Source organism: Setaria viridis, chromosome 6 (assembly GCF_005286985.2).
Source record: "Setaria viridis chromosome 6, Setaria_viridis_v4.0, whole genome shotgun sequence".
NCBI lineage: Eukaryota > Viridiplantae > Streptophyta > Magnoliopsida > Poales > Poaceae > Setaria > Setaria viridis.
In genome coordinates, this window is record NC_048268.2 from 28,635,710 (window position 1) to 28,653,270 (window position 17,561).

Here is a 17,561-nt window from a genome sequence, read left to right on the forward strand (position 1 = left end):
GCAATGCCACAAGCCGAGTTGGGTCTTCAGAGATGACACCTCTAAGGAGGGGACGATGCGGGTGGCACCGTCATCGCTCGTCCAAAACTGGACAGGATTATCACCCAGAGAACCCCGTGCAGTAGGGATGGAACTCCAAGATGACACCCCCCAACAGGGATAACAGCGCCCTAGGGCTCAGCCACCATCGCCACGAGCAAGATCGCCGGCAAAGGCTTTTGCCTAGATCATCCCATCCCTGCCATTGCATGTCCCTAGCCCGGCATTCCTAGGACCACAGCCATGGAAGCCCTCCCAGGGCGGTACCGACGTTGTGCCTTCTCGCGTTGCACGTAGGCCTCCTCGGCTGCGCCACCATGATGCCTCGCCGCATCACCGGCGTGTACGCAGCTACTGCCGCGCACGATCATCACCGCCCATAGTGGCTGACCCATCTCGAGTCGACACACAGGCCTCCTCCTCCGCTACCTGCACCCGCGACATCTCTCCCTGCCAACACCATGCGTCAGCTTGCAGCGCATGGCTTGCAGCATGCCGCGCCCAACCACTAGCCGCGGGCGCGTCAGGGCGTCGCAGCACCACAGCCCGCGTCGTGGACCCCTACTTCCGGCTGCCACCGGCGCCACACCCCACTGGGCCCGACACTGCAGCAGCACATCCGGCGAAGGGGGCGACGGATCCACCCTTAGGGACGGCGGATCCAACCGCCGAAGGGTCATCGGAGGGCCACCAGGCCGCCGCAGCGCGGCCTCGCACCCAAGACCGGGCCGCCGCTCCCGCACGGCCCCCCACCGCGACGGCCACCATTGCGCCACACACCGGGCCGCCTCCATCGTTGCACCCCGCGCCGGACTGCCTCTGCCGTACGGCTTCGCATGTTGCGCCGGGCCGCCAAGGCCTCTGCATGCCTGTCTTGAGCGGGAGACGGCGTGAGCGCCCGCTGCTGGTTAGGTGCCCTACCACCACCGTCATGGGAGGCCGCGCGGGCTTCCGGTAGCCCCCTTCGGTGGTGGCGAGGGGAGTGGAGGGGATGGGGTGGGTGCGGCGGCTAGGGTTTCCAACCGCCACCCGAGTGGCCCGAGCGGAGGGGAGGGGCGCCTTGAACAAAACCCAGCCCGCTGGTTGGTAACTTTAGCGGAACTTCTACACGGAACTTGTTTGTTCCAAATGACATCACAAGATTTTGGTTTTCTAATGAGAGCTCGTTTTGCCAAAAAAATCTTTTTCATTTCTCTTCGTTTCAAACGAGGCCTCAGGATGGGAGAGAGACGCCCATTTAGCCTAGTTGTAGGCAAGTGCGCATAACTAACGGTGAATTAATTGGTGATTGATATCAGGTGTTCAAATCTCTGCTTCCTTTTAAGTAAAAGTAGACATAAGAGAATGGCTTACGGTGAATTGGTGATTGAGGTCATGATCAAGTGTTGAAATCTCTACTCTCCTTTAAGTAAAAATATGCATAGGAGAATCTCTTCAAATCAAGAGAACAAAAAGAAATTCAATCTTGACTTTTGAGTCCTCCATAAGACGGTAACGATTATACGCAAATTAACCCCGATGTTTATCAAATATTTTAACCAACCAGAGGAAAAGGCAGCAGAGATGATTGCATTGGAAAGTACTAGGTCGTACTTTATAAAAATCATTGTAACACACACTGACACACAGCACTACTACTTCATGTAAGCAATTGTCATTGCAGATTTGCAGGAAGCTGAATCTATTCAGGAGGAGGATGCCCCTGCCACTGTCCTAGCTACTGTAGGGCGCATCTCGTCGGATTCTGTAGTACGTGTACAGCAGCAGGAGACGTCCATGTCAACCCCAACTACCTGCACGCTCTGATCTCTAGACTAGGAAAATAAACTGCAACACACGGTGGCCCTGAGCCACTATAAAACGAGGGGCATGCCTACGCCGCTGCTGGTCACGTACTCACATCTCTGCATCCACAAGTACCTCGCCCGTGCGTCACCTTCTTGCACTAGGTAGGTTTTTTTCAACATTCAAACAAATCCCTCTTGTAATCTTGCCATCAATTCGTGCTTAACCGCATGCGCGCGTGCAAGATTTTGACGTCCATAAATGATTGGCCCGTACTTGCATTTGGTATATGTTTCTTGCTTGTTCCTGATCAAGATGTGTTTTACGATGCTTCCCAGCAGGACGAATGGAGTTCCTGCCGGCGGGCTTCCGGTTCTTCCCCACGGACGAGGAGCTCATCACCTACTACCTCGCTCGGAAGGCCATGGACGACAGCTTCACCTCGCCGGCCATCCGCGATGTCGACCTCTACAAGTCCGAGCCATGGGACCTGCCATGTACGATTGTCGCATGAGCTCACTACATATCCATGCATCCAAGCAAGTTAGCCAGCTGCTCAATGCTCATTGATGTTAATGTTCCCAGGCGAGCAGCAGGCGGCGGCGGCGGCAGCCGACCTGCAAGAGGGCTATTTCTTCTGCAGGAGGGGCAGCAAGTACCCGTCCGGCGTGCGCGCCCGCCGCGCGACGCGGCTGGGGTACTGGAAGTCGACGGGGAAGGACAAGGCCGTGCACGGCAGGGACGATGGCGGCCGCCTCGTCGGGACGAGGAAGACGCTGGTGTTCTACCGCGGCAGGGCGCCGAGAGGGGAGAAGACCGGCTGGGTCATGCACGAGTACGCCATGGGCGACAAGAGCAGCAGCGCCCTCCTCAGAGGAGCACAGGTGCACACAATCTCACACGAAGATGACCTGTACTTGTTCTTTTCTCTTTGGTACTTACATGTGCTTCTAATGGAAGATTCCTTGCTTGTTTTAATAAGTAAGGAGTACCATGAAGCTGTACTCTGTAATGTCCTACGATTGTAATCGATGTGTTCTGGCCATATGCAGAGTGAGTGGGTCATATGCAAGGTGTTCATGAGGAAGCAGCATTCGTCGAGCGGCGAAAGGAAGGTGACAACTGAGGAGACGGTTCATGACCAGGCCTCCATCACTCCAGGCCATGTCCTTCTTCCAATGCTACCGGACGGTTGCGATGGTGAGCAGGAGGCGGCGCCACCACCGGTAGTCACTGATTCACGGTCACGGCACACGGTCAGCTACTCGGGTGCACAGGCCATGGACGGTAACGAGAAGGATCCACATCATCATCGACCGTCGTGGTTCAACCATGATGACCAGCTTGGAGCGCATTGCTCCACGTTGTCAGTCATGCAGAAGCAGTCCGATGACGATGCAGATTATTATCTGCCGGAGCTGCTGGAGTACGACGACTATGACGACTTATCGAACCCTGGGTTGGGGTTGCTGGACTCCGGCGGTGAGGCGAGCCAAAGTTCTGAGATCATCTCCGCCGCCATTGGCCCCCTTTACCTCGATGGTCTCTACTGGAACTTTTGTTTCTGAAGGCAAATATATTCAATGTGTGTGCATTAGACATAAATTCTGAGGTCTTCTGAACAAATACTGCAAAGCACTTGCAATATAATGTGTGAGTTTGACATTTAGAGTACAGGTTGATGGGTGTAAAGAACACTAGGGTTGGCACAACAGTGGTATAGTTTATAGTTACACTAGAAAGCAGTGCATGCTTGTATATATCATGGGCTTCTATATCGTTTCATATCATGTACATACTTCTCAGAAATGTTCAAATATAAGGGAGTACCTCCACGTATATGGAGTAGTTATTCTTAGTTGAGAAAAAAGCCTGGTCAGTACAATCTTTTGCTCTCCTTCCGTTCATCGGTCTATTAAGATAATTATCTATGTGCATGCATAAGCAGGCCAGGTTTGGTTAATGGTGATATGATCAGTGATAGGCAGGTTTGATTAGTCCATATTTATCAATGATTAGTTCTTGCACTTACTTGCGAGCTTGCATCACTTCAGCAGGAGACAAATCAAGTTACAATAATTGGATTAGTTACTGGTAATCTCGTCGACAATCAGGATCCATGAACCGTGGGGTCATGAAGAAGAGATCTGATTAGCGTCACATGCTTATTTGGCATTCCATGACTCGGTCCAATCTCGTCATCCTGCAAACAGCGTGTGGATCTCAGCGACCATGAGTAGTTTAGCATCTCGTATGATTGACGCCTAGTTGTTCCTGATAAATGTAAGCTAAAGGACAGATCTTATGTTGTTAAAACATAATAATGATTGGATGTCTCTTTTTTTTTTTTACTTATGACCGGAGGCAACTGATGTCAGGTTGAACATGCCTCGTTACTAGGTAAGTTTATATGTGCTATGCGTGAAAGTGGCTAGTTGCAACAGCAAAGAAACAAAAGGATATCCTGCTTTTTAATCTTGACCTAGATGAATCAAGTGGCTTACTTTTTTATAAACCAGAGAGCAAATCAAGGTGCCAAGATGACTGAGGATTTGGTTTAGTTGAGCATTCTATTTGGATATCCAAGTTTTTTGTTTTTGGCATACTGGGCTGCATTCAGTTTTACTATAAAAATTGCCATCTAGGATTGATGGTTCAGAAAGAGGGGGCATGTCATCCAATGGCAAACCTAGTCAAAAGCATAGTAGAACGAACCAATATTGCATACCTCTAGTCTCAGCAAATCACTGCTTCTTACATGCTCATGTGAATCTGCAAAAAATGGTAATAGCATGATTTTCACCCACACAGAAAACAAAAATCTTGTTGTATAAGACACGCGAAGTAATCTGACATACATCTTGCTTTCCTGTTTTATGCCTTTCATCTTCCATTGCCAAAATGATAGCAAACACTGATGTCTTCTTGCTGTCGTGTTTCAGAAGAGTACGTGACAAATTACGCAAAGAAACTAAGCCAATGTCTGAAGCTTCCACGAAAGAACTACCTTTTGCTAACATTGGTTTATCATGTGTGAAATGGCGCAACAATCAATAGCTATGGAGTACTTAAATGTTCTTACACTATACAATGGTTCTTAAACCTCGTGTTGCTAACAGAGTTTAGGAATAATTTAGGCAAATGATGGGACTAATCTTCAAGCCGACGTTGCTTAATGAGTCATGCCTAATGTCAAGATCCAAAATTCCAGTTAGGTCAGATTGATTGTACCTGACAACAGTACGGTGGTTAAATTGACATCACTGCGTGCAGGTTTTATTAAATCTCTCTCTATATGAGCATTTGACTCCAACCTTTGCTGCCTTGAATTCCTACAGAAGACTCAAGAAAGGTTATTGTATGCCTAATATAGGGAGAATAAGAAAATGAATTGTATACTCACACGAGGGCTTAGATCACTGAAAGGTGCAAGTGAGTACAAGAAAAGAATTAGTTCTGCTCACCAAAGGACCAAATCAAAGATATTGAAAGGTTTTACTAGCTAGCTAGTGAGCAATCAGGAAATGCAACTAGCAGGTGCAGGCATTTTTGCATGCATGATCACAAAAGAGTCAAGGAAATGCATACATTTAAGTTGACCAATCAATCATCAAGAAAGTACTTTTGACTATGGATAAATAAATCACACATTTTGGTTGCCTACGGTTGTTCATCCAACTATGGCAGTAACACATATTCTCACCTACCATCATGCTCCTCCAAACCATGGAGAGCTCAAACATATTTGTTGCACTGTTAATGGAGTGAGCCTGAAGCTGTAGGTTAACTTTCAGTTCATCATTGGGGATGCTGGACAGCTTGTGTAGTTTGGACCGCTTTCAATACAGGCCTAGAGTTATATGAGTGCCTTAAAAGTGCTGTCTGAGTTGCACAAGACGTACCTCAAGAAAAGGTAATTGGAGGAGACAAGCCATTTGGTGCAATTAAGAGGCCGTGCATGTTCACAGTAAGCACTCATGAACATTATCAGCCACTACTCTGAGTTTGACTTTTGAGATATCTGCCGGTTAGTTTATTCCTGCTTCTTCCATAGCCTCCCACGTTTTCCTACAGCAGTGCAGCGATCTCAGAAAATCTTGTGCTTTCTTAAGTAAGATCTGGGGGAGGGGTAAATATGTTGTTAGGACCTTTGACTCTCCACTTGACTCTATACCTTGGCAAACAAACAATCTTTTGGAACCTTTTAATGGATGGTAACAGGTACAGTTTGGGCGTTCACTTCTCTTAGATTGGATCTTTGTTATGTTCCTTCCATCTACCAATCAAATCCGACTCCTCTGGAACTTTTGGAAGACATATTGGAGAATTAGAAAATTGATATGTTAGATGTGGAGCACACAAGGAGGTCAAACATTGACGACAAACCAAAACACCCATATCAGCCTGAAAGCATTAACCCATCTCACTTACAGCCCTAAAATATCAACATAAGGTAATGAGAGCTAAGTTTAGTTAGTCGTACCACCAAATACTCTTTGGTTTGACATTGGATAGGAACAACCAAATAAGTAATTCCAAATTCTCTGCTGTTTTAATTACTGTAGCATAATTAATTTATGGATTTTGTTGGTGCTGGTGTTTAGAACTTTGGAAAAAAGCTCCTCCTTTTTTACTGATCAGTTGAAAACTACCTGCAAAGAGTATCATTAGCACAGTTCATTGGGAAAGGCTGCAACCACATTCATTCCTTTTTCCTTTTCTTCTGAAAAGTGGCACTTCAATGACTGGCCTCATGCATCTCACAGAAACAATGACTTTGGTACCCGCTAGGCATCAACAGTTCTGAAGTTGTTCCCTACTCTAGGCTTGATTATTTTGTCCTTTTTTCGAGGGCAAATTATTTCGTCCTTTCACCTCAGTCTTAAACCAAGATGGCAATCATATATCATGTAGGCAAAATGGGATTACTGAAAACGATTTCCACTCTAACTAAAGCTGCACCAGAACTAATTGCATAGCTAAAAATACTTCGACTCCAATTATAGCTGCTCACCAGAACTGCATAGTGACAGAGACTTGCCATGATGAAATCCTCATTCTGAATCATTCTTAGGCACTAAAAGGTAATCATCGTATTGGTCACATCAGACTCTAAACCGAAGCATATCAAGGGGTTGCCATATATTACCTCTCCACTAGATCAAATAACTGACCTTTACCGTTATATTTACTGAAAAATCCAAGCCTAAGTCCAAATGACTTTAAGGCTCCTCTCAATCAAGCAACAGACCATAACCTTGACCCATCTCACCCCAATAAAATGAATCATTTCTTTGCCTTACCCCAACACCAACCTGGACGCGGTGTCACCTGTGGGGCCTGATCACCCATGGAGTTATTGTGATTTTTAATTCATGGGCCATAGCGAACTGGACCTGAGTGTTAAACTGACCCTCAAATGAAGGCATTTGTTTGTTACTGTATTTTTACGTTCAGTAGATCAACAAGGAGCTGTACGTCTACCTGTACCTCGTAGCCAAACTGAAGCAAACCAACACAAGGGCATTTATGTCATGATAAGGCATGGAAAATTCAGTGCTCATACCTCCTATCATGCTAATGATTTATAGCAGTAGCAGTGTGCCTTGTCTTCTTCTCATCCTGCTCTATTTATCCTCCAATCCCTCTGCACTCAGAAGCTTGACTTCAGAAAGATAACACTCCACACTGCTTCAATGGGGCGATCACCATGCTGTGAGAAGATTGGCCTGAAGAAAGGTCCATGGACGCCGGAGGAGGATCAGAAGCTGCTTGCCTACATTGAGGAGCATGGCCATGGGAGCTGGCGAGCGTTGCCTGCAAAGGCAGGTGAGTGACGACCAAGCTGAATTCCCACCATCTTGCAAATGAACAAAGTTAGCGAGAATTCCACCAACATCCTGCAGGCTTGCAGAGGTGCGGGAAGAGCTGCAGATTGAGGTGGACAAACTACCTGAGGCCAGACATCAAGAGGGGCAAGTTCAGCTTGCAGGAAGAGCAGACCATCATCCAGCTTCATGCTCTTCTTGGTAACAGGTGAGTACCAATGAAATTAGTCAGCCCCAGATTGTTACAGTAGACATCCTCTGAAGTGTTCAGAGCACTAGTGATCCTTTTGCTGCAACGCCATAGGTATCTTCTCTGACTTCTTTCTGCCAAGATGAAGTGCACTGTCTGTTCTTGTCAGACTGCTGTCTGCCATTTACTGACATTAACGAAGCACATGCATCAACCCCGAAAGGATTGTCAATGTATTTATATTGAATTAGAAAGTGACGGTCAATGAATTAAAGTCTCTATCCAGATTTTGGCATTTAAAACGAGAAAAATTGGAATTCTGAGTGCTATGATTTTAGCTTAATCGAAATCTTCCTTTCTAGTGCATTTTCTGTGTCAACATCTGAGTGCACCAATTTATTCTGCTGCATGTACCAAGTTATGGCATGGCATCTGTACTTTTTAGTTTGTCACCTCATCTCCCCTCCCATCAGTTTCTGGTATCCGTAAACCTCTTAATTTCTGTACTCCAGTAAAGAATGTCAGCATATCCGATGGATGAAAACAAAATATCAGTTTTAACTCACGAGTTTATTTTCCTGGCGCTGTTCAGATGGTCAGCCATCGCAACACATCTACCAAAGCGCACGGACAATGAGATCAAGAACTACTGGAACACCCACCTCAAGAAGAGGCTGGCCAAGATGGGGATCGACCCTGTCACCCACAAATCTATCAGTGGCACTCTCACTGGCACCGCAGACGACAAATCAGCCAAGGTTGCGGCAAGCCTCAGCCACATGGCTCAGTGGGAGAGCGCCCGCCTCGAAGCTGAGGCACGGCTGGCTCGAGAGTCTAAGATGCGAACAGCAGCGCCGACACCAACCACACTCCATGGGCAGCAAACGAATGTACCTGCCTCCACTGCTTCTCCATGCCTTGACGTGTTGCATGCATGGCAGGGTGCAAAGATAGACCTGGAGTCACCTACCTCCACACTGACGTTTACAGGGAGCAATAGTGGCATGCTGCCAACCCCCAGGACCAACAGACTAGAGGTATCAGAAAGCAACTCTGTGATGTGGGAGAGGAGTGATGAACTGGAGGGTGAAGAAAGCGATTGGCAGTTCTACAGCAGGCACCAAGTGCTGGGACTGGAAGGCAAGGAGAGGGAAGAGGACTTCATTGGCTGTGAAGAGCCGTGGTTCTCAGGAATGGCTGGGGTTGGAGCTGGCTTCACAGGCATGCTGCTTGATGGATCCAATGAGCATGACGCATCAGAATGCTGGGGTGAGTCCAGCAATGGCCAAACTGAGCACAGCAACCAAGCATCAGATGAGGAGGACAAGAATTATTGGAATGGTGTCCTCGGCATGGTGAACTCAGAGCTGCCACCCCAGTCACCCCCATCCCCATTGGTCTAGAATATACGGCTTCTGACCGAAATCTATTGGGTCATCAGAAGTCAAAAGGGAAGCAGAAAGAGCGCTACAAATAAATGCTACAACTGCTGCAACAGTATGAATTGTTTTTTCTCCATGCATGTGAAAGTGAAATAATTAGCTATTGTGTGGATCTAGTAAATAAATTGTATTAATTTATGTCAGTTTCTTTTTTGTTGGCCTAGGGCTAGAAATAACTGTATGATAGCCACCAGGACCCCAGCAGGGACACCACATTAATGACCCACGGACTTTACAGTTGTTAGTTCAACGCCCAAGTTGTCTTGTCTCCCCCTCTTTGGACTCCAACCCAGAATGATTAATCAGTACTATTACCATAAAGTTAGAATATCACTTCAGTTCAAAAGTGAAGTTACAAGTTATTTCAGCAAATAAGTCCAATTTGGCGTGTATGTTCCTTCATTCGAATAAAGAAATGTACAAAGTGACTCAACAGCATATATGAAGTATCCTCCTCTTAGAACGCCAACAGAATGTAGATAGTGTCCATTAGACTGTCAAACAAATTTTAAAGGAATATATCTTTAGTTACTGCAAACCATACCAAAAAGATGAACAGTTACCAGAACAATGTCAGGAAAAAAACAGATGAAGGTAAACATTGTTCTAGAGAACAGGTATTTTTAACCAGAAAACTAGTACCCAGAATAATAAGGACATAGAAGTGCCTCAGCTAAAGTACAGGGGCAAGAAAAGAAAGATATTGAAACTGTTTCATGGGAGATTGAGAATAAACATTGTGATATATCGCCACTGTTGATTTGTTATGGGGTTGTGTAAAACTGAAAACATGCAGACACACCAACTGAACAGGAAGGCAAAAGACAAAACACTGACCTCACAACGAAGGAAGAAAGGACAACCATGGCCCCGTTGAAATAACTATGCAACATTGCATTATTGAGACCACAGTAGAGGTCCTTCCCTCTGCACATGGCCTCTCAAAACAGATCAACCTCTTGTGCCAGAGGAAGACTGTACCACTTTGTTCAAAAGCTTGGTTGGATCCCTGAAAAGAAAACTTTGGTAGAGTCATCATAATTCTGCAAAACCACCCTTTTGTCTCAAGAACCATTGCATTTAGAACCATTGTCCATATTGCAGATTTCAATCAATACTTTTAATTGTGACAATTTATGTCTTTTGTTTCAAAATAAATTACCATCTGTGCTTCTAAGTTTACGAGCTGACCATCTGTAATTCGAAGCAAGAGAAAAATACTAATGTGAACACAATGAAATTACATGAGATGTGAAATTCAGTACAGTGCAGGTCTTATATGATCAATCAGACAGCCTGCATGTCTATTGCTTTGTGCATGTGAGCAATTTTATAGAGGCATGCAGATTAACTAGCAATAGTATCAAAAGAATTAAGTAAAAATTGGCATGAATTTGGAAGTACATGTCCTACAGTATTGAAGCTTGAAAACAGAAGGGCAAGATTATACCAACTTACAAGTATGTTAAGACAAACTCATACTAAGACACTTACAGTGGAACTAACTGCTACCCATAGTTGTAGTCGCCAGAAACCTATTAGTGCTTCAACCACACTGCTTGCATATGCTACACATTCACATGATGTAAAAAATTGATTTTTCTTTTTCTTTTTCAGGCATTCAAGGCGGAACGTCACCACTTGAAAAAACATCAGGTACGAGCTATTGAATTTGGTGCAAAAGAACCAGCAAAAACTAAGGGTACGACCGTTTATACAAGTCGACACTGTTACGGAAACCATTCGTGCATAACCATGCCAGATTTAGATAAATAAGAGTCCTAGCCGGTTGTATTTGTTTATAGAAGGTGCAAGTATTATTAGCATGTTATCTCTTTCTATGTTTAGGAAGTCTAAGAGTCCTAGCCAGTCTGTTAGTCCATGATGTGTTAGTTAGCTGTTGCACAAAAGCTATTATGGCATTCCAAGGGGTCCTCCACATGAATCGATCTAGTAAGGGGCTTTGCCCACCAAACTCAGCTATGATCAGAGCCTCTTCTCGACAAGAGAAGCCTGAAGATTAGAGGGCGATCAGCCCTTGTCTCACTGTGTAATCTAGTACCACAATAAATGCATCCCATCATTTAGGCACGACATGACATTACAATACGCATTTCAAATGATCAAGGACAGCTGATAAAATAAATTGCACAATCACTCACAATATTCTCCTTGCAAAGGTTTATAATCCAAGATGCAAAGAAAGTTACCGTCAAGAAGTTATCCTTGATATCTAATAATCTGTACCTTCATTTTTAGATGCTACCCACCTAGGACATGACTAGACCTATGACAAGACAATAGCATACAGCTGCCAAGTGTAATTGGCAAATTTACACTATGCAGAATGCTTTATAGTATTGTAAATTTGTAATTATGCAGTACGATGCATATTGCATAAACTAAAAAGATAGCCCACTGTATTTTATGGAGCATATGACACAATTGATCACTTCCTATTTTGTACACATAACAAACTTAATTGAATATGAAATTCGGAAGGTCAAATCTGATAATGAAATTATACACCTGAATTTGGTGTGAAATAAGAGATAAAATTAAAATCTTTGGCGAGGAGATAAGAGTTGAAAAGTAATACATGCACATATCAACTCAGTGGAGTTTTAGATTACAATGAACAAAGGCCAGTTAATTCAAAATTCATGCTCGAAACAAAAATGTCAACAATAGAGGTATACATAAAAAGAAACTTGAACACAGGCATATATAGAGGCTGAAACACAACATATGATGGAGCTAAAGTTGTCAAACCAAATTCATATGCATATAGCATAGAGGGGTAATAGAGTTCAGGATTTCTGATAGACAGCAGACCAAATGCAAATCTAAGTAAAAATAAATAAAAATGCAGATAAATCAAATCATATAGTTTGTGAATAAGCAACTCGTGTTCACACAAATGCAGCAACATCTGTATCTGTGAATAAAAGATCCAGATCTTGCCAATGCAGATGACCTGACAAATTCGATCCATTTCTAGCCGTGGACCTATACTTGTAATGATAAAGACAGATATGCTCTTAAGGAAAACAATAGCATACAACTAGTCCAATCTCTGCATCTGATTCATGCTAATTTCTGATTACTTCATGGATTATGTTGCGGCACTAAAAGATAGAAACTGAGGCTGCTTTTTCAAGATTTTCTCATCCAGTAGAAAGTAATTCATTTATTTGATTTGGCATGTGATGTTCGAACATACTGGAACTCTTGGTCAATTATGTTTGCTGCACATGCCGCATTATGTGCCATTTTGCATGACTATTCTAGAAAGACAATCATAAGTGGCAGATCCACCCCCACAGACTAATAATTCTTGATCGACCTGTGATTATTATCATAGTACCAAATATCATAGTAAAATTTTATGAGTCAGAATCTACATCAATTTACGTTAAAAAAAAAAGAATCTACATCAATAGTCATACAGGATTAATTACTTCTCACTAACAGACATACAGTTAAGGCCTAGTCATGACATTAGCCTTACCGATCCAAAGAATTATTTTGGTCCATCCACCCTTATCACATAATGGACCTCAATAGGACCATTTTTTTATTAATGGTGCAGATATAGCGAAAAAGAATATTTTTTAAAAAAGCAAAGAACAACACATTACTACTATCTCCATTTCTTTTTATAATAAGGTGTGCACACATAAGATTCTAACCCCGTAATCTTCACCCAACGATTAGTCTTATAAGATGCTAATGTTGATATCATTGTATTTGTATTTGAAAGTAGGATATTATGGTCATGATTTTGCTGTTAAACATTATACTATAAAAAAATCATGGGTCAAGACATAGGTTTTTAGAGCGTGCGGAGTCAAACCATGCCTTATATTTTGAAATGGAGTGAATAATGCAAAGGATAAGCCAAGGTGGGGGTCTTTTATCTAACAAAAATTTGTTGCAAGTGAAGTGAACACCCCCAGAAGGGCCAGAACAACTCCCGATGTACATCCCTCAACCTCACCTTACATGAGGACAGCATCACACTTCTCGAATTTCTGAAGAGCCTGACCCTCTGAATACGCCATCCCGATCGAAGCCTCGCCATTCCTCCCAACACCCATGTAATACAGCCTCCAGTCATAGGCCCCATCCATTTGCACCAAGTACGGTGAACCAACCCCAGCACCATCCCACCCTTCGCCCTCCTCAGATGGGCACAGCACTGGCATCTCACTGGACCGCCTCCACCCTTTAAGCCCGTCCTCCGACACAGCCATTCCAATGCTCACTTTCCCATCCGCATCAACACCATCATACACCATCACATACCGCCCAGCAGCACGGTCACGGACGACATGTCCATGCCGCACCCCGCATTCATCAAAGGATCCAGCACGGCCCCCCTCAAGCACCTTCCCTATCTTCGTCCACCGGATGCCGTCCCTGGACCTCGCCAGACCTATCGCGTGCCTCCGCGACATTTCGTCGAACGAATGGTAGTACATCCGCAGGTCCCCGTCGGCGTGCATGACCAACTTGGGCGCGGCAATGCAGCGCGCCTCCCACCCACGGGGTTCCTCCCCCTCCTCCCCGACGCCGAGAAGCGCGCCGGTGTGGTGGTCCCCCTCGATGCGCGCCCAGTTGCGGCCGTCCTGGCTGATGGCGAGCCCCGGCAGCGCGGGGACGTCCGCTTCGGGGAACGCGGAGCCGAACCGCCCGTCGGTGGAGCCCGTGTAGTAGAGCCAGTAGACGGCGGAGGACGGGAAGCGGCGCGAGGACGCGGCGGGGCCGGAGATGAGGAGGACGTCGGAGGGGCGGGCGGCGGCGGTGTCGAACGCCCACCAGTCCTCGGAGGGTAGCAGCGGGTCGGGGGACACGGGGGCGCTCCAGCGGAGCCCGTCCGGGGAGGTGGCGAGCGCGACGCGCGCGCCGGACTGGTGCCAGAGGAGCCACCCGCCGCCGTCCGGGACGCGCTTGACGACAGGGGAGCCCGCGCCGCGGAGGATGAGGCCGCGGGCCGCGGCGGTGGAGGATTGCTGGGTGGGAGAGTGGCAGCGGAGAGGGGCGGGGGCGAGGAGGCGGCCCGCCGGCGAGGGGAGGAGAGCGGCGGGGAGCATGGCAGGCGGGTTGAGAGTTGAGATCGTGAGAGTAGTTGTGCCGTGTGCCGGATTAGGAGGACGTGGGGCCCTTCGCATGGCACAGCGCGGAATTTTTTTTATTTTAGTATTTTGCAAAAATATATGGCTAAACAAAAATTGCAAATCCAAGCTATCGCTAGTTAAACCAGCGATAACTTCCTCCTCCTACACTTTCAAAAAAATCATCGACAAGATTTAAAACTTTGTAGTTCAAACTTTTTTAATTTGGTGCTATTTTGGTACTCAAATATTTCACAATTTTCAGATCTAAATTTTTTATCGATTATTTGAGTAGAAAAATGGCACCAAATGAAAAAAGTTTGAACTACAAAGTTATAAATCTCATCGAGAACTACAATTTTTATATAAAACTTATCTTGGTATACGAGTTCATATGAATTAGTTATGATTTTTTGAATGTGTACTGCCTAGTTTCATTTTTAAAATTTGAATTTTAAATCTAAAACTTGTGTCGATTATTTGACCACACCAAGACGACACCAAATGAAAAAGTTTGAACTACAACTTTGTAGATCTCGTCAAGATCTACAATTTTCATATTTTATTCCCAACTAAGTTCATATGAGTTAGTTATGATTTTTTAAAAGTGTACTGTCCACGGAGGAAGTTCAACTGGCGGTGCTACGGTACAGGTATAGATGACCATATATTTTTGCAAAATATTAAAATAAAAAATAAAAAAATTTCCCGCTGCGCGGCTGGGCTTGGGATCGGAGTTGGGCCGTTGGGCGGGACGTTTGCCGCTTGGAACCTTGAACTCGTTTCGGTTAGGACTTAGGCGCCTTCGACCTATGGTAGCGGACTCCACATAATACGCCATCAAAGCAACATGGTTCGTCAGGCTGCTGCTCTCGTTGATTCGAGTTGCTGCATTTTCATTTACAAGATACAGACATACAGTAGGATTCTCTACTTTTTATAAGTAAGTACTCTCCTTGTTAAGTTATTCCAACTTTCTTGAAGAGTCAAATCATTTTACGTTTGATCAAAATTATAGAGAGGATCGCAAAAATTTACGGTACCGAATAGATATACTATGAAATATTTAATAAAGAAACTAAATGTACTTATTTGATATTATGAATATTAGTATTTTATTATATAAATTTGGTCAAAGAAAGTTGGAACGATTTGTAATTTTTGTAATTTGGAACGGAGGAGTAAAAAAGTAACGGACAAAAAATAGTTTGGAAGCATCTTCCTGCTCCATCATCTGCTATCCCATGGCCCTTGATCCCATCCAAATATCTTTCTTTGGGTCTGTGCGTACAGCACGTCGCCGGGACCTTTTCCAGTTGCACAGCACCTCCGAAGATTCCTCTAGCTAGACCGTCGCTCACATGGACACCGGCGATTCCCTGAAGCAGACCGTCGTTCTGTGCCCCGGCATCGGCGGCGCCGGCCACGTCGGCCCCATGGCGCAGCTCGCCGAGCTCTTCCTCGAGCACGGCTACGACGCCACCGTGGTGCTCATCGAGCCGCCCATCAGTTCATCCGACTCCGACTTCGCCGGCTCCCGCCCGTCTGTCTCATTCCTCGAGCATCAGCTTCATCGGCCGCATCGCCGCCGCCCACCCGTCTGTCTCATTCCACGTGCTCCCGCCGCTCCCGCCCCCCGACTTCGCCGGCTCCGACGAGCACCCGTTCCTCCTCGTGCTCCGGCTGCTGCGCCGGTACAACGAGCGGCTCGAGGCCTTCCTCCGCTCCGTGCCCCGGCGCGCCTGCACTCGGTGGTCGTCGACCAGTTCTACGTCCAGGCCATCGACGTCGCCGCGGCGCTGGGCGGCGTCCCCGTGTACACGTTCGTCTCCTCGGGCGCGTCGGCTCTGGCCGTCTTCATCCAGATCCCGGCGCTGCTGGCCGGCAGGCAAACGGGGTTGAAGGAGCTCGGGGACACGCCGCTCGAGCTCGCCGGCGTTCCACCCATGCCGGCGTCGCATCGCACCTCGTCAAGGACCTCCTCGAGCACCCGGAGGACGACATGTGCAGAGCCATGCCCGACATTTTAAAGCGCGGCATGGAAACCCATGGCGTCCTTGTCAACACGTTCGAGTCGCTGGAGAGCCGGGCGGTGCAGGCGCTCAGGGATCCCCTGTCCATCTCCCTCCCCGGCGGCCGCGTCCTACCTCCGATCTATTGCGTCGGGCCGTTGGTCGGCAACGGCAAGAGCGCACGGGATCGCGGCGAGGAGAGAGCAGAGTGCCTCGCGTGGCTCGACGCGCAGCCGGAGCGCAGTATCGTGTTCCTCTGCTTCGGGAGCATGGGATCGCTGCCCGAGGAGCAGCTCAGGGAGATCGTCGCCGGCCTGGAGGCGTCAGGACGGCGGTCCCTCTGGGTCGTGCGCACGCCGCCGGGGCGCGCCGACCTGAAGAAGATCCTTGAGCAGCGCGGCGAGCCGGACCTCGACGCGCTCCTGCCGGAGGGGTTCCTGGAGCGGACCAGGGGCCGGGGCCTCGTCGTCAGGTCGTGGGCGCCGCAGGCTGCCGTGCTCCGCCACCCCGCGACGGCGGCGTTCGTGACCCACTGCGGGTGGAACTCGGCGCTGGAGGGCGTCGCGGCGGGGGTGCCCATGCTGTGCTGGCCGCTGTACGCGGAGCAGCTGATGAACAAGGTGTTCATGGCGGGGGACATGAGCGTCGGGGTGGGGATGGAGGGGTACGCGGCGGGGCTCGTCGGGGCCGGGGAGGTGGAGGCGAAGGTGAGGCTGGTGATGGACGCCGAGCAGGGTAGGGAGCTCAGGGCGCGGGTGGCGGCGCGCAGGGAAGAAGCGGAGGGGGGGCTGATGCTCGGGGGCTCGTCGCAGCGGGCGTTTGCTCAGTTCTTGTCGGATGCGGAGACTATTCGCGAATCGCGTGCACTTGGGCAAGTGAAGTGACGAGTTTGCAAGTGCTCTTCTTCTATGAATTGTTTTGTCTTATAAATCCCGATTTCATCATTTTATGTGATATGGCAACCACTTCTCCTCAATCGATTGAAAATTGTCCTTGCGTCAATCACCTTCTATCACCGTCGGATCTCGATTCAACAGTCAAGATCCACGCCCTCTTCCTCCTTATCCTTTCCCGTCGCATGCGGTCTCATCCGACCGCTTCTCTTTGTCTTCCTCTCGCCACCGCCCGCCTACCCTCCACCTCGCCAG

At 47.2% G+C, this 17,561-nt stretch overlaps 3 protein-coding genes and 1 pseudogene across 24 annotated transcripts; 3 read left to right on the forward strand and 1 right to left on the reverse strand.

The window, feature by feature from the left end:
• Positions 1–1,942: 1,942 nt before the first annotated feature.
• Positions 1,943–3,663, forward strand: LOC117860420 (NAC domain-containing protein 100). Its single transcript, XM_072294657.1, has 4 exons — positions 1,943–1,988; positions 2,163–2,329; positions 2,415–2,708; positions 2,877–3,663. The coding sequence occupies exons 2-4, from the start codon at positions 2,171–2,173 to the stop codon at positions 3,390–3,392; spliced, it is 969 nt and encodes a 322-aa protein (XP_072150758.1). The 5' UTR covers positions 1,943–1,988; positions 2,163–2,170; the 3' UTR covers positions 3,393–3,663.
• Positions 3,664–3,856: 193 nt separating this feature from the next.
• On the reverse strand, positions 3,857–14,816 carry LOC117860417 (uncharacterized). 22 transcript variants are annotated; one of them, XM_034743701.2, is made up of 7 exons: positions 13,285–14,816; positions 7,778–10,293; positions 7,391–7,684; positions 5,056–5,156; positions 4,683–4,752; positions 4,553–4,596; positions 3,857–4,027 (listed from the first exon to the last, which is right to left on the reverse strand). In XM_034743701.2, the coding sequence occupies exon 1, from the start codon at positions 14,456–14,458 to the stop codon at positions 13,286–13,288; it is 1,173 nt and encodes a 390-aa protein (XP_034599592.1). In that variant the 5' UTR covers positions 14,459–14,816; the 3' UTR covers positions 3,857–4,027; positions 4,553–4,596; positions 4,683–4,752; positions 5,056–5,156; positions 7,391–7,684; positions 7,778–10,293; position 13,285. The 22 variants fall into 22 exon arrangements, with proteins under 22 accessions (XP_034599592.1, XP_072150757.1, XP_034599587.1 ...); XM_072294656.1 differs by adding an exon at positions 5,999–6,128 and having other exon boundaries at positions 4,683–5,892; XM_034743696.2 differs by having other exon boundaries at positions 5,727–7,684.
• On the forward strand, positions 7,518–9,541 carry LOC117860419 (transcription factor MYB106). Its single transcript, XM_034743707.2, has 3 exons — positions 7,518–7,653; positions 7,731–7,860; positions 8,435–9,541. The coding sequence occupies exons 1-3, from the start codon at positions 7,521–7,523 to the stop codon at positions 9,243–9,245; spliced, it is 1,074 nt and encodes a 357-aa protein (XP_034599598.1). The 5' UTR covers positions 7,518–7,520; the 3' UTR covers positions 9,246–9,541.
• Positions 14,817–14,871: 55 nt separating the features above from the next.
• On the forward strand, positions 14,872–17,389 carry LOC117860422 (UDP-glycosyltransferase 88A1-like; annotated as a pseudogene).
• Positions 17,390–17,561: the final 172 nt, after the last annotated feature.